Source organism: Corvus moneduloides, chromosome 17, assembly GCF_009650955.1.
Source record: "Corvus moneduloides isolate bCorMon1 chromosome 17, bCorMon1.pri, whole genome shotgun sequence".
Lineage (NCBI taxonomy): Eukaryota > Metazoa > Chordata > Aves > Passeriformes > Corvidae > Corvus > Corvus moneduloides.
Genome location: NC_045492.1, coordinates 9,109,661 through 9,122,432, shown reverse-complemented (window position 1 = coordinate 9,122,432; position 12,772 = coordinate 9,109,661). Strand labels below are relative to the sequence as shown.

Sequence of the window (12,772 nt, the reverse complement as noted above, 5' to 3'; positions counted from 1 at the left end):
TTTTGCTGCAATTATCACCAAATGCTGACCTCTCTGCAGCTGTGCTCTCTAGAGCCATAGGATGGTTTGGGTTGGAAGGGACATACGTAACCATCTAGTCCAACTCCCCTGCAGTGAGCAGGGACATCCTCAACCAGATCAGGCTGCTCAGATCCCCATCCAACGTGGCCTTGAATGTTTTCAGGGATGGGGCATCCACCACATCTCTGGGTAACCTGTGTTAGTGTTTTACCACATTTGTTGTCAAAAAGTTTTCCTTATATCTCATCTGAATCTACCTCTTTTAGTTTAAAGTCAGGACCCCTTTTCCTATAGCAACAGGCCTTGCAAAAAAATTCTGTTCCCATCTTTCTTAAAAGCTCCCTTTAAATATTGAAAGGCTGCAATAAGGTGTCTCTTTTTCTTCAGGCTGAACAAGCCCAAGTGTCTCAGCCTGCCTCATAGAATACTCACACAACTCCCCCACTGCAGGTGGAAGTTCCTGGCACTGCAACATCCACTGTCCTGAGACCTCTGTCCTCCCTCACCCAATACTTCATCAGTGTCAGATCTACATACGATGAAGGGGACTCCTTTCCAATTACTGGCAATGTCACCACCTGTAAGTAGGCAATGGAAATACTTCTGGTCTCAGTAAGAGATGACAAAGCTGGTTTGTGGGTATCTGAACTGGGATGTTTTGAAGACTGGCCCCAGCAGCTCGTGGCCAAAACCCTTGCACAGAGTGCAGATGGCTGCTGTTCTTTGTGTGTGGAGTATGTCCAACTGTGTTATGCTCAAAATGAGGTGGAAGGGATCAAGAAAAGAAGCAAATTAAGAAAAGCATAATGTATCCCTAACATCTGCATCCTTGAGAGCCCTCCTAGCCTTCTTCCCTTTACAAAACTGGTGTGATATGTGTCCTCTCCGTAAATGAGATAATCTTTCTTAATTACAGCTTTAAAAATAATTTACCCCTGTCTGTCCTGATGACTGTTGTCATATGGGTCTGAAGAAGCGACAGACAGGCTGGTCTCAGGCATCTGTTTGGTTGATGTTGTGCTCCCCAGCCATCTGCTCCCCACCTTGGCTCTGACATGGTGCTGTCTGTGCCTGCACTTCAGCTCCTTTCCTTGTGCATCCCTCAGTGAAGGTCCCTGCTCCTCGCGCTCTGAAGGTCACCGAGCTCTCCGGGAGCAGCCTCCGCCTGCAGTGGGAAGCTGTCGCTGCCTCGGATGTGGTTGTCTATCAGATCAAGTGGAGCACAGCCAGTGGAGAGAAGCCTCAGGAGGTACGAGCCCACACAGAGCTCTGGGGAGGCTGGGCTGGCTCTGAACTCACCTGCAGGAGTGGCAGAGAGCTGTGTAAAACTATTCAGGCAAATGCACTCCAGCAATTGAACAGTTCAGCAGGATCGCTCCTGGATCTGGCCCTAAGTGGAGCAGTCACCTTGAGTGCTGGAAGCAGGAGGGACAGCAGGGCAGAGTCCTACAGGCTCTGGGAAGATTGCAGAAGTGTTCTGGAAAACCTCAAGGATGAAATTTAATAGGGACAAGCAGAAAGTGTTAAGCTTAGGCAGGAATAATTAACCACAGGTATACAGGATGTAGAACAAACAGCTAAGAAGCAATTCAGTAGAAAAAGATCTGGGGTTGCAGAGGATCAGCAGCCCCCAATGTCAAGATGCTGTGGAAAAGAAAAAGACAATACTCAAGTACTTATAGCTGGAGATATTGCTTCTAAGAAGGCAAAGCATTTTCTCTTCTCAGTGCTAGGAAGCACTGATACTTTTGGGATGCTGCTCTTTGGGAAGCATGAGGTCCAAGTGAGGAGCACACAGAGGAGAATGACCAGAGACAGAGCTGGTGCAGGTGTGGCAGGGATGGACCAGGTGACTTCTTCCATGTGAAGCCCCTATTTTCAGTATGAGGTCAAACAGCAGTTTAAATGGAGGCTTAATACCTGAGTGTCTCCTGCAATAAGAGAGACCAAACATGTTCCATTTGGGCTGGAACAGAGGGCTACTGGGGCTTCTGTCCCTAGGTCTCCTAAAAGCTGGAAACTGAGCAAAGGGATTCAGTGCTCCAGGCAGGCACTGCCTTGTGTCAGAGCTCTGTGTGGTGGTGCTGAAGGAGCTGCTAATTGTAACTGGGCTGCAATGCACAAGCATCTGCTCTGCATTATTCAGGGCTGGAATTTTGCCTTTGCTTACATGTGTGCAACCCCAAACAGTAAACTTTGGCCCCAAAGCCCGGTGCTAACTAATTTGTGCCCACAGACAATCTATGAGCCTGGCACTTGGGTGGCATGAACCAGCCTGGGGCTGCTTGGGAGTGGGACTGACTCATTTCCTCCCCTGCTGCAGCTCTCCCTCGCTGGAAATGTGGCGACAGCCGTCCTGCCAGGCCTGCAGAAGAACACTGACTACAAAATATCCATCTGGGCCTACTACAAAGATGGTGCTCGCAGTGACACCGTTTCTGTTCACCACAGGACCAGTAAGTGACCAGTGCTGGGATCCACAGCCCAGGGATGACAAACAGGGCATGGGATGCCTCATAACTCAGCACGCACCAGCAGCTCAGACTGGTCACCTTCAGCTCTGAAAACCCAAACCTGAATGTGTGAAAAAGTCTAGAGACATTTAGGCTTCTGTCTGAAAACGTTCTCAATCTGCCCTGAGAACAGGAGGCTGGACAATCACATCAGGCTGGTGCATTTTAGAGGTAACTGATAATCCTTGCACATGTTCCATGTAGAATACATTTCATCCCTCCTGTGCTTCTGTGCAGTGCATGGATGGAAATGAATTCTGAGGGTGTCCAGCTGAATGTGTCACTGTGCTGCCTAAGGAACAGTTCCTGTTAATAAAATACTGCCTGTAAGGAGGGTGAAGATTTCCTGAGCTGTGTCGTTGCTGGGCTGTGCCTCACTGGGGGCATTACAAATATGGGAGGGAATCCTGCAGGCACACTCTGCCTTGGAAGCATTATCTGAATCTGGCTTTGTACAGGCAGGATATGAGATTTAAAAGTGGCACTCCCAGAGGTCCTGGTAATTAATATTGCCTGTAAAATCGCTTTGTTGGAAGTGAATGGAGCACAATCCATTCAACACCAGCAGTCTTCCCTCTCCTCTCAGATCTCATCCTCCTCTGCAGAATAAACTCATTTAGGCTGATGTTGAGCTGATGAAACCTGAAGTAAATGGTAATCTTGGAATAAGAAGCTCAGGTTTTATTAATAATAAATAATAATAACATTTTTATAGGAAACTATCTCAGACAAGTACCTTGGAGCTGCATACTGACAAAAGAAAAATAAAAGCAAGCATCCTATTGACACATGATGACAAGAGGACCATTAGAGCTGTTTGGAGGGTGTAGGAAAATTAATTACTGTGTTTTAAGCTATGAATTATGAAATGTCAGAGGAGCTCTCTCAGTCCAACAAAAGGACACGTGACAGTGCCCTTCTAGGCACGTTTGCACAAGCCAGTCCTTGCTGCTGCTGGCACCCCAGTGGGACAAGGAAAGCAATTTGATTTCTACTTGTCAGCTGCTGTCCTTGTGCAGGAGCCCTGGGAATTGTCAGGCTTTGCCTTCTGCATGAAGGAAGAAAAATTCTGCAGGAAGCCAGGTGTGCAGCTGGGCAGCCAACACAGGGTTCAGTGCCTGGGTGCTGCTGATCCCTTTGCAGGAGCAGTCAGGACACTGCCATGCTTCTCCCAGGCATTATTTGCATGTGAAATCAATGGTTTTGATGCTAATTATTTTCTCATGTTTAAAGTAAGAAGTGCCAACAGAGGAGAAGTGGCACGGAAGAGGTGGCTGGTGATTTCCAGTGCTGCTCTGGGGCAGGTCAGGGGAAAACTGGGGATGCCAGAAAATTGCTGAAGGCTTGTGCAAGGGATGTACAGGAAGATGTGGCACTAGGCAGGACTCTGGGGAATCCTGGGACATGGTTATATTTCAAATCTTCAGTGTTTCAAGCAAAAGCTGCCGCCTTGTGCTGTGTGTGGTCAGGATGGCCGGTGGTGTTAATCTACCATCAGAGCTGGTGGATAGTAACTCATTCAGACACAGCATGGAAATCTCATATGTTATCTGAAAACCCAGACCCCTTGGTCTGATCTTTGAGCCCTCTGCCCCTTAATTTTCATTATAAAATGAAATTCTGAGGGCTGAAACATCGATGAAAGCTCTCTGGTTCTCCTCCGGGTGGCAGACTTTGGGTTGCAGCCTGGTGAACAGCACTGATCAGGCTGTGCTGAGCAATACCAAAAGTGTGTGCTAGAGGAGGTTGTGGAAGGGAGGAAGTGTTTTCTTTTGCTTTCATCATTGCTTTTCTCTTTTTCTTCCTTGGCACCATCTCTTTACATAAGGATAGGTCAAGTCATAAAGTTTTTCTTAAAAATGTCTTGGTAGAATTTCCAAGAAATGCTGATGTTTAAGGGCAGTGACTGAAGCAAAACTCAGCAGGAACTGGTAACACAAGAGTCTCTCCCTGTCCTTCATCCTTCCTGGAATACTTTCTTCTTTGAAGGTCAAGGGAAAACATTGCTGGGTCAGAGCAATGCTCTTTGCCTCTGGTTTTGTGAAATGGAACTGAGTTCTTCCCCTGGGGTGAGGTGAAAACACCAAGTTCATTTTATTCAGGGCCAGTAATTCCTCTTGTCCCACCTGCAACACCCATTTTGAGACCAAATGTTTTACATTCATGGGACCCTGCAGACACCAATCCCTCACAAAATACAGACCACCAGAAACATCATCCTTTTGTAAAAACCAACAACACTCATCACTGTGATGTGTCATTTGGAAGGACTGGGATGAGGTCTCTCATCTTTCTGGTAGGAAAAAAAAGTTGTTTCAAAGTTATGGTTTGAGATTTGTCATTTTATGAACTCAAAAGCAGTGAATAGCTTTAGCTGGAGAAGAAAATTCAGAGACAGTGATATGGTGCAGGCCCCTTCTTGTCTTGGAGGAATTGGAGGTTTTTAATTCTTTGTTTTGACTAGAGGAAAGAAAAAAGTTTGGGATTATTTTTCAGTAACCCAGTTAGCAAACTTTTCCCTGCAGACTTTCCAAGAGGCAGAGCAGGAACAAAAGCATACTGATGTATTTCCCACAGACAACAAAACTGTTAAAATGTGCTGCTTACTCGTGGTTCTGATGTTTCTTTTTTCTTTTTGTTATATTTAGACTGAATTCTCATTTGAGTTGAGCTCTCCTTTCAGCCTGTTTTATAAATTGTCAAGTGTAGCAGAGTCCTTATCCTTGACCAAAGACTTTCACAGTGATCATTTGTCATACTAATAACCAGCCTTAGTGGTACTTCAAAGCCACACAAACCCTCCAAGCAAGCACAGGGCAGCAGATGATGCTTTCCTGAGAGGAATCTGCTGGGACATGGAGGTGCTGCTGAATGGTGGCCCTTGGAAAATGCTGGAAAGGATGGCTTTGGTCCTGCTGAGAATCAGACAAGGACCCTCCTTTGTACTGAGGGAGAGTTCTTTCATTTAGGCTGAGGAAAAAGAAATTGAGCAAAAAACCCCAGTCCCTTGTTAGTCCTGGAGAAAAAAGAGAAAGTAGTTTGGATGGGAACTGCTGCTGAGGCTGGGCTGAGCCACCCTGGCTGGCTTTGCACTGAAGTGTTTTACAAAGTGCCTGTGTGCCAGCAGCTTCTCCAGCCTGGGGCTGGGAAATCTCTTTATCCAGCTCCTCAGTGAGCTCTTCCTAGCAGAGCGTGCATGGTAAATAAAAGGATTTGAAATGGGGGAATGAAGCTTCAACCCATGGCAGGAAAAAACATGGCTTATAGTGAATATATAATAATCATTGCAGGTGAGGATTTTGATGGAGTGGAGCCCAGGGTTTTCTTATTTGAGAACTTAGGTGCCTGTGATGCTGGTTAGACCTGAGAGCAAGCAGGGATTGCTCCTGTGGAGGACCAGAGGTTGAAGAGGTCAAAGACACAGATGGTGGCAGAGATGCTTCTATCCTCCAGGGCAGCTTCAGAAGGTGGCCTGTCCCCTGTCTGTCAGATCCATGCCATCAAATTCTGCCAGGCCTGAGGGCTTTCCAGAATAAATCTGACTAAAGACTTCCCCAAACTTTCCCTTTAAAGTTCACTTAAGCAGAGTCTGCCCTTACCTCAGCTGAAGGAAACAGGCAGTGCAGGCAGCAAAGATGCAGCACTGACTAAAAAAGTGCTGCTGAAGCGAATTTATTCCTACTCTTGTTTTCTTCTCTGCTTTACCTCGTGGTCGTGCACAGCAACAGCTTCCAGCCTGATTCAGCTGCTGCAGTCTTGGTTCAGCCTCAGTAAAAGTAAGCTCATTTTATACACAAAAGGGAAGGAGAATCGATGAAGATGCAAATGATCTTCACTCAACCTGTGCTTTAAGGTCACCCCAGGCTTTGCTGGGTGGGCAGAAGATCCTTACAGGGAAAACTGCAGAACAAAAACCTCATCACCTGGGCGTGTTTCTTTGACTGTCTTTAGGGCTCACCCATTATTTTTAGTGTCTTCTGAATAAATTCTCCCTTTGCTCTGTCCAGGACTTCTGTGTCTTCATACCAGCACAGGTTCAAGGGCAGACATGTGATTTTATGCTTGGAAACAAGCCCCAGGAGTAGATGTCCCCATGCTCTCAAGCCTCTTTTTGAGCTCATTATGCCCCCTCTGCCTTTCCCTTCCTCACTCTCCATCTCTGCTCAGAGAAATCCCTCCAGCATAAGAGCCTCTGTCGTCAGATCCAGTTTGCTGCACAGTAGGACACCAGGGAAAGAAATGCATTTATGTAATTAAAAATGGCTCAGCTTTGGTCTCTGGCAAACTCTCTTCTGGCTGTCTGGCTCAGCCCACCACCTGTTTGGGATACAAACATCCCAGGATGTATGTCCATACATCCCAGCCCAGGGCCAGAGAAGAGGGAGTAGCTCAGGCACGGTGTGTGACCCAATCCAGGGCTGTGGGTGTTGGTGTCAGAAGCTCTAGACAGAACACTGGTGTGCTGGATGCTCTAGATTTGGGGTTTGTTTAAGAGTAATTTTAAAACAGAAAAAGCTGAAAATTATTAGAAATTAATAATGGATTAACTCTGATATGTGATCCAGGTTTAATTGCCAGTAAAGCTGTTTGTCCAGTTTGATGAAACTCAATTTCAGTTTGAGTACCCTTGGTGTTTGTTTATCATGAGTACAATGGGTCTCTTTTCCTTGTGCTTTCAGGATTCTTTCACTCCTCCAAGCATTTTTCCCATGTCCTAGACTTGGAACTGATGAATGCTTGAGGTGTGGTGTGTTATACTTGGGCAATCCTCATGCCTCCAGAATCTATTTTCCCTCTTACCTGATGCCCAGGATGCCCACATCTGCTCTGAGCACTGATTACCTGCACAGCAGAGCATTGAGGCCTTCAGAAATTGGCCAGGAAGCAAATGCTGCTGGCTCCATTTATAGAGATGTCTCCCTGCTTTTGATGCTGTACACCTTCCATCCCTGCCACAGATTCCCGAAGCCCACCCACCAACCTCTTCATCAACTCCGAGACCCCCAGCAGCCTCCAGGTGCACTGGACCCCTCCTGATGGCCGTGTTCAGCACTACAAAATCACCTACAGCCCTGTTTCTGATGCTGCTGCCCAGCAAACTGTGAGTGCCCAGCTCCTTTGTAGGGGAAAGACATTGGGCCAGAAGCCCATGGGGACAATGTGTCCAGAGGAACTCTGCTCACTCCAGTCAGGTTTACTATCAGGACTCAAAACCAAATCTCCTCCTGCTGATATGTTGCTTTGTAAACAGGACTCCAAGACTCTTTTGTAATTAAGATATTTTTCTCCATCAAAGCCACTGATAATGCAGCTTTCTCTGCTCCCTGAACTGGGGTGGGGAATTCTTGGAGGCAGAGGAGCGGGGGGATAAACCTACTGCCCCTCTGGCTTAGGGAGGTTAAATATTATCCTTTTAAAACACAGATTTCCTACTTAAACAGCCTGATTATCCTGTTATAAGGCCCTTCTGCTGCATTTCCATGAGGAATACTGGGGTCTTTATAGGAGAAAATGCTTTTTCCCTGCACATGGCCAGACCAAGAGCGACACAGCCAGGCTTCTTTGGCTGAGCTGAGCAGGAATGCTGCTGTGAGCCTCACATTCCAGGAGTCAGCCCCACCTCACCCTGGGCTGTGAGTAAGAATTGGAATGAGAACCCCAAACGCTGGGATCTTTTTTCCCTCGTTGTAGATCATGGCTTCTGGCAAGAGCAGCAGTGTGACCCTGCAGTCCCTGCTGCCTGATCGAGCCTACAAGGTGACCATTTCTGCCATCCACTACACAGGAGAGAGCGAGAGCACATCCACGACGGGACGGACAGGTACAGGGATCAGCTGGAATGTGCACATTCTCCATCACCCTCCATCTCTCAGCCTCGAGGCAGCCTCTGCTCGGACAATAATGGCCTCACTTCCACTTGTCTCTGGCTGAGGCCAGGGTTTTGCTCAGCAATAGAATATTAGCCCTGAAAAGTGGAAATCCTGCCCCAATTTCTGTAGTCCTGTGAGTTATTGACAATTCTGGGATGAGCAGGAAGGGCTGGCAGCCCTTTGGGTTTTGAGCCAGGCATTGCAATCTTGAATAACAGAGCTCAGGCATGGCCTCAAGTTGAGCTAGGAGAGGTTCAGGTCAGATATTAGGAAACATTTCTTCACTGAAAGCGTGGTTGAGCACTGGAAAATGCTCCCCAGGGAAGTGGTAGAGTCACCGTCCCTGGAAGAGCTAAAAAACCGAGCAGATGTGGCACCTGCCAATACGGTTGAGTGGACGTGGTGGTATTTGGTCAAAGGGTGGACTTGGTGATCTTTAAGGTTTTTTCCAACTTTATGATTTTGTGATTGCTTTCTCTTTCAGCTCCGGTGTTGTCTAAATTCCCTTCCATCCGAGGATTTGCCCCACCTAAAACAGAGGGTAAATAATCTCTAAAGTCATGCTTTGTTGGTGGTGGTTTTTAATTCAGTAGCAAACAGCACAGTGTGGGCTCTGCAGAGCAGCAGGAGGGGTCCATCAGCTCTTGACAGATGTCCTTGGGGACAATCCAAGGACAACCAGAAACCACAGAACTTCTTAACATCAGGCTCAGTAAAGAGACCGATGATATTTTAGAGGACTTCTGCACAACTTGACCAAAATGTAGTGCAGGGAAGTGTGACATGTTTTAAATTAAAATTCCCTGTAAAGTCCCTTATTAAATTTAATGAACGTATGCTCTCATAGCTGATATAAAGCAAACTATGAAATGGATTAGTGAGAAATGTTGAATTAAGAGGGTTATAAAAAGTTTTTAATAAGTAAATATTAGAATGCAGATATTGTGGCAGCGCTGCCTTTTCCTGACTATTTGAAACTATTCCAAGCAAAATTTCAGTTTTAAAATTTATTGAGTGAAGTCAAGATTGAAGAATGAGGCAGCTTAGATGAGAAAAAAAAATTAGTTTATAGGCAACAAAGAACATACCAGATTAAGTTTTCAAGTGGTTTATTGAGGTGTTCAGATCACAGTGGAAAAGTTCTGTGAACTTGCAAGCAGAAAACAATCCTCCCAAAAGGCTGATGAGTCACCTTGCAGAATTTAACATAGCTGTTTGGCTATGACAGCTGAAAAGACGATAGAAGAAATACTAAACTCTTTATGTTTTATAAGGTACCTTTTTTTTGAAGAAGGAGAGACAATATGTAACAATGCCGGGAAAACATCTGGATGTGCAATAAAAGACTCTAATATTGATATATAACGAAATTATTGAGAAAAATGGTCTGACGTTGCAGGAGTGAATGTTTATTGTACAGTGAGTAACTGCACTGGGCTGGGATGTGGAGAGAACAACAAAAAAACAAAGAGAGTAATGACAGCAGGAATCCTAGGCTGCAAAGTCTAGGGAAAGATTTTCAAAGCAGAAGTGTAACTGCCAGTGTCAGGGATCCTTGTCCTGACTCTGAGATGCTTCACCCAAGCTGAGCATTGCCTGATCAAAGAGCTGTGAGCAATCTCAGAGCCTCCAACCTGGGAAGGAGGGGAGAATTGCCAGGGATGTCAGCAAGAGGGACTCTGAGGCCTGGGCGAGAGTCAGAATGAGCTCACTGACTCCCAAACAAGAAAGTCAGATACCTGGAAATGGAGGAGCTTGCAGCCTGCTTTGGGATCATTTCTTTTTTGTTTTTCATTCACCATGCTTCAATTCCAAGAGAGCTGGAGAGGGAGAAAGGTGTGGAATGATAGAACAAGGGGGAATGGCTTCAAATTGACAAAGAGCAGGTTTGGATTAGATGTTAGGAAGATATTGTTCCCTGTGAGGGTGGTGAGGCCCTGGCACAGGGTGCCCAGAGAAGCTGTGGCTGCCCCATCCCTGGAAGTGTCCAAGGCCAGGCTGGATGGGGCTTGGAGCAACCTGGGCTAGTGGAAGGTGTCCCTGCCCATGGCAGGGGGTGGAATGAGATGAGCTTTAAGGTCCCTTCCAACCCAAACCATTCTCTAAGGTTTAGAAGAGTTGGTTTCTGGAAGGGGAAGAGGAAGAGCAGTGTATAGGTAGATGATCCCAAATGCAAGGACTGGTTGCACTCAGAGTTTCAAGGCTCAAGTTTCAGAAAGTGATTTTTTAATGGATTTCCATAGATTCCTTATATAGTTTTACACCCAGTTCTACAGGAATTATGGTATGTAAAAAATTAAGCATCAGTTTGAACAACGGAGGTTCACAGCAAGTCTTTGTGTTTAAATCCTGGCTTTAGCAGCCCCGTGGCCATCAGAGTCATAGGTTTGGGTGCCCTTTCTTCGTCATGAGGAATGTCATTGAAACTCCTCAGGCTCAGGAATCTCGGGTGTTTTGGGGCAGGTCAGTCACCTCCTTTAAATGTTTTACACATTTTACAAAAGTTAGGCGTGAGAAATGGAAAGCCCTGCTTTGGTGATGAGGCAGGAAATGGCATTGAGGCAAGAATGGCAAGGCTATGCCGAAGCCTCAGTACAATGATCTCTTAGATTCTATTGTCCTGATGACCTAGAAAACCCCTTGTGAAACAGCCCATCTTTCTAGTATCCTTGATTTTCAGGGACATTCCTCATTTTGCATCAAGCACTCCCTTTGTCCCAGCTCCCTCTGGCATCCATGGCCTGGGATTTACATGGCAGTAGACAATTGAAAGTAGCATTCATGAGCTGTTTCCTAAAACACCCCCTTACCCGAGCCTTTACAGAGTGCTCAGAGCACTGGTGCCTCATGTTCCAGCTTCACATCCCAGTCTCTTCTCCTCTGGTCTTGCTTTTTGTCCTGTGGCATCTCAGAGGATTCATCAAGAGGATTTTTGAAAGACAAACTGCAAAACTTTTTAAAACTCTCTGTGTTTTCCTAAAGAAATCAAAAGCCAAGTTCTCACATTTTTGCTGCGTGTATTTTTAATTTCAGGTACAAAATTTGCAACTGCATATATCTTTATTTTACCACACTACTAAGGCACTGTAGAAAGAAAAGAAAAATGTTTTGATGTCTGTTTTTAAAAAAAAACTTGCCAAAAGTGATGGTTCCTTGTGTTTCATATCATCAGGTGCCAGGTGAGTTAGTCAAAAGAAAGTGATCATGGAGATGTTTGATGATGAAAGACACTACTTTTATTTTTGTGACTGGCAAGCCAGGAAACAACTTTTATGTTTGCATAAACATCAATTCTCTCTTTCTCCATACATGTATAAACAAGGTTAAAGTCCAGGCTCTGAATGAAGCTGCAGCATATTCTAAGTTTTGCTATGCTTTTCTTTGCTCTGCCTAAAGGAACTGTGTTCATTTTGCTTCCATAATCCCCTGCTGTCTTTTTTTCCTCTAATGGTTTTCCCTTTTTATCCTGTTCTCACAGCCTGTCCCACCATCACCTCCACGGAAGGTTCCATAAGAGGTACAGTAGCATATCCAAGCCCTGGTGCTGCTGGGCTGTGACTGAAAACACTGCCTGGTCTTGATTTGGAGACATGTGCAAGAGCTGAGTGGGGGGAAAATGTCCCAAAGAAAAGGGGAGAAGTGTGAGAACCAAAATTGGAACATCTATTTTGCCAGGTAGAAGGATATTTTGCGGTACCTGAATTGTTATGTTCTTCTGCTCCGTCAGCTCGTGCTCTTGGCTGTCAGTGCTTAACACCAGGATATTCAGCAGCCTTAAGGAGGTAAAGCTTCAAACAGCCATTGAATTTCAAGAGGATTTGAATTCCTAACTCACAAAGACTCCTCAGACCCCAAACCTCTCAGTCTGTCCCCAGGATCACCTGTGCATCCTCCAGAGGAGGTCTCGCTGCCCGAGGAGCTCTCTGCAGTCAGGCTGCACAGACTTGCTGGGGCAGCGAGTTCCCCTTTCTCCTGTCTGTGCAAGTGTTTCTTACTGAGAAACCGTGAGTTCTGCTTAGAAAGGGGTATCACCTCCTTCCCAGAGAGTTCTGTGTCACAGGTGAGACTGAGAAACCGGCTGCAGCTCTCAGGTCTGGTTAGTCTGTGGCTGAGTCACTTCATCTTTGCCCAAGGCAGGTTGGACGTGGCCCTGAGCAAGCTGACCTTGCAGGTAACACCCCTGCCCATGGATCCTGATGATTTTAAGGTCCCTTCCAACTCAAGCTGTTCTATGATTCCATGATTCTGTGATAATAATGGGATTGTATTTCAATATGTTTTTAATTGTGACTCAAGCCTTCTCTTCCTGCACATTTTAAAGGAAGTTTCAGTGGCAGAAGCTCCATACCAGAGATAAATGGCCCTCAA

At 45.9% G+C, this 12,772-nt stretch overlaps 1 protein-coding gene across 2 annotated transcripts in view; it reads left to right on the top strand.

Moving 5' to 3' along the window:
• COL20A1 (collagen type XX alpha 1 chain) overlaps nucleotides 1-12,772 on the top strand; it is a 53,312-nt gene that overhangs the window by 20,600 nt on the left and 19,940 nt on the right. For both annotated transcript variants that reach the window (XM_032127207.1, XM_032127206.1), the window contains 7 exons: nucleotides 472-601; nucleotides 1,128-1,270; nucleotides 2,345-2,477; nucleotides 7,493-7,635; nucleotides 8,226-8,355; nucleotides 8,889-8,945; nucleotides 11,883-11,921. In XM_032127207.1, the coding sequence (XP_031983098.1) occupies nucleotides 472-601; nucleotides 1,128-1,270; nucleotides 2,345-2,477; nucleotides 7,493-7,635; nucleotides 8,226-8,355; nucleotides 8,889-8,945; nucleotides 11,883-11,921 (775 nt within the window). The remainder of the gene's footprint in view (nucleotides 1-471; nucleotides 602-1,127; nucleotides 1,271-2,344; nucleotides 2,478-7,492; nucleotides 7,636-8,225; nucleotides 8,356-8,888; nucleotides 8,946-11,882; nucleotides 11,922-12,772) is intronic.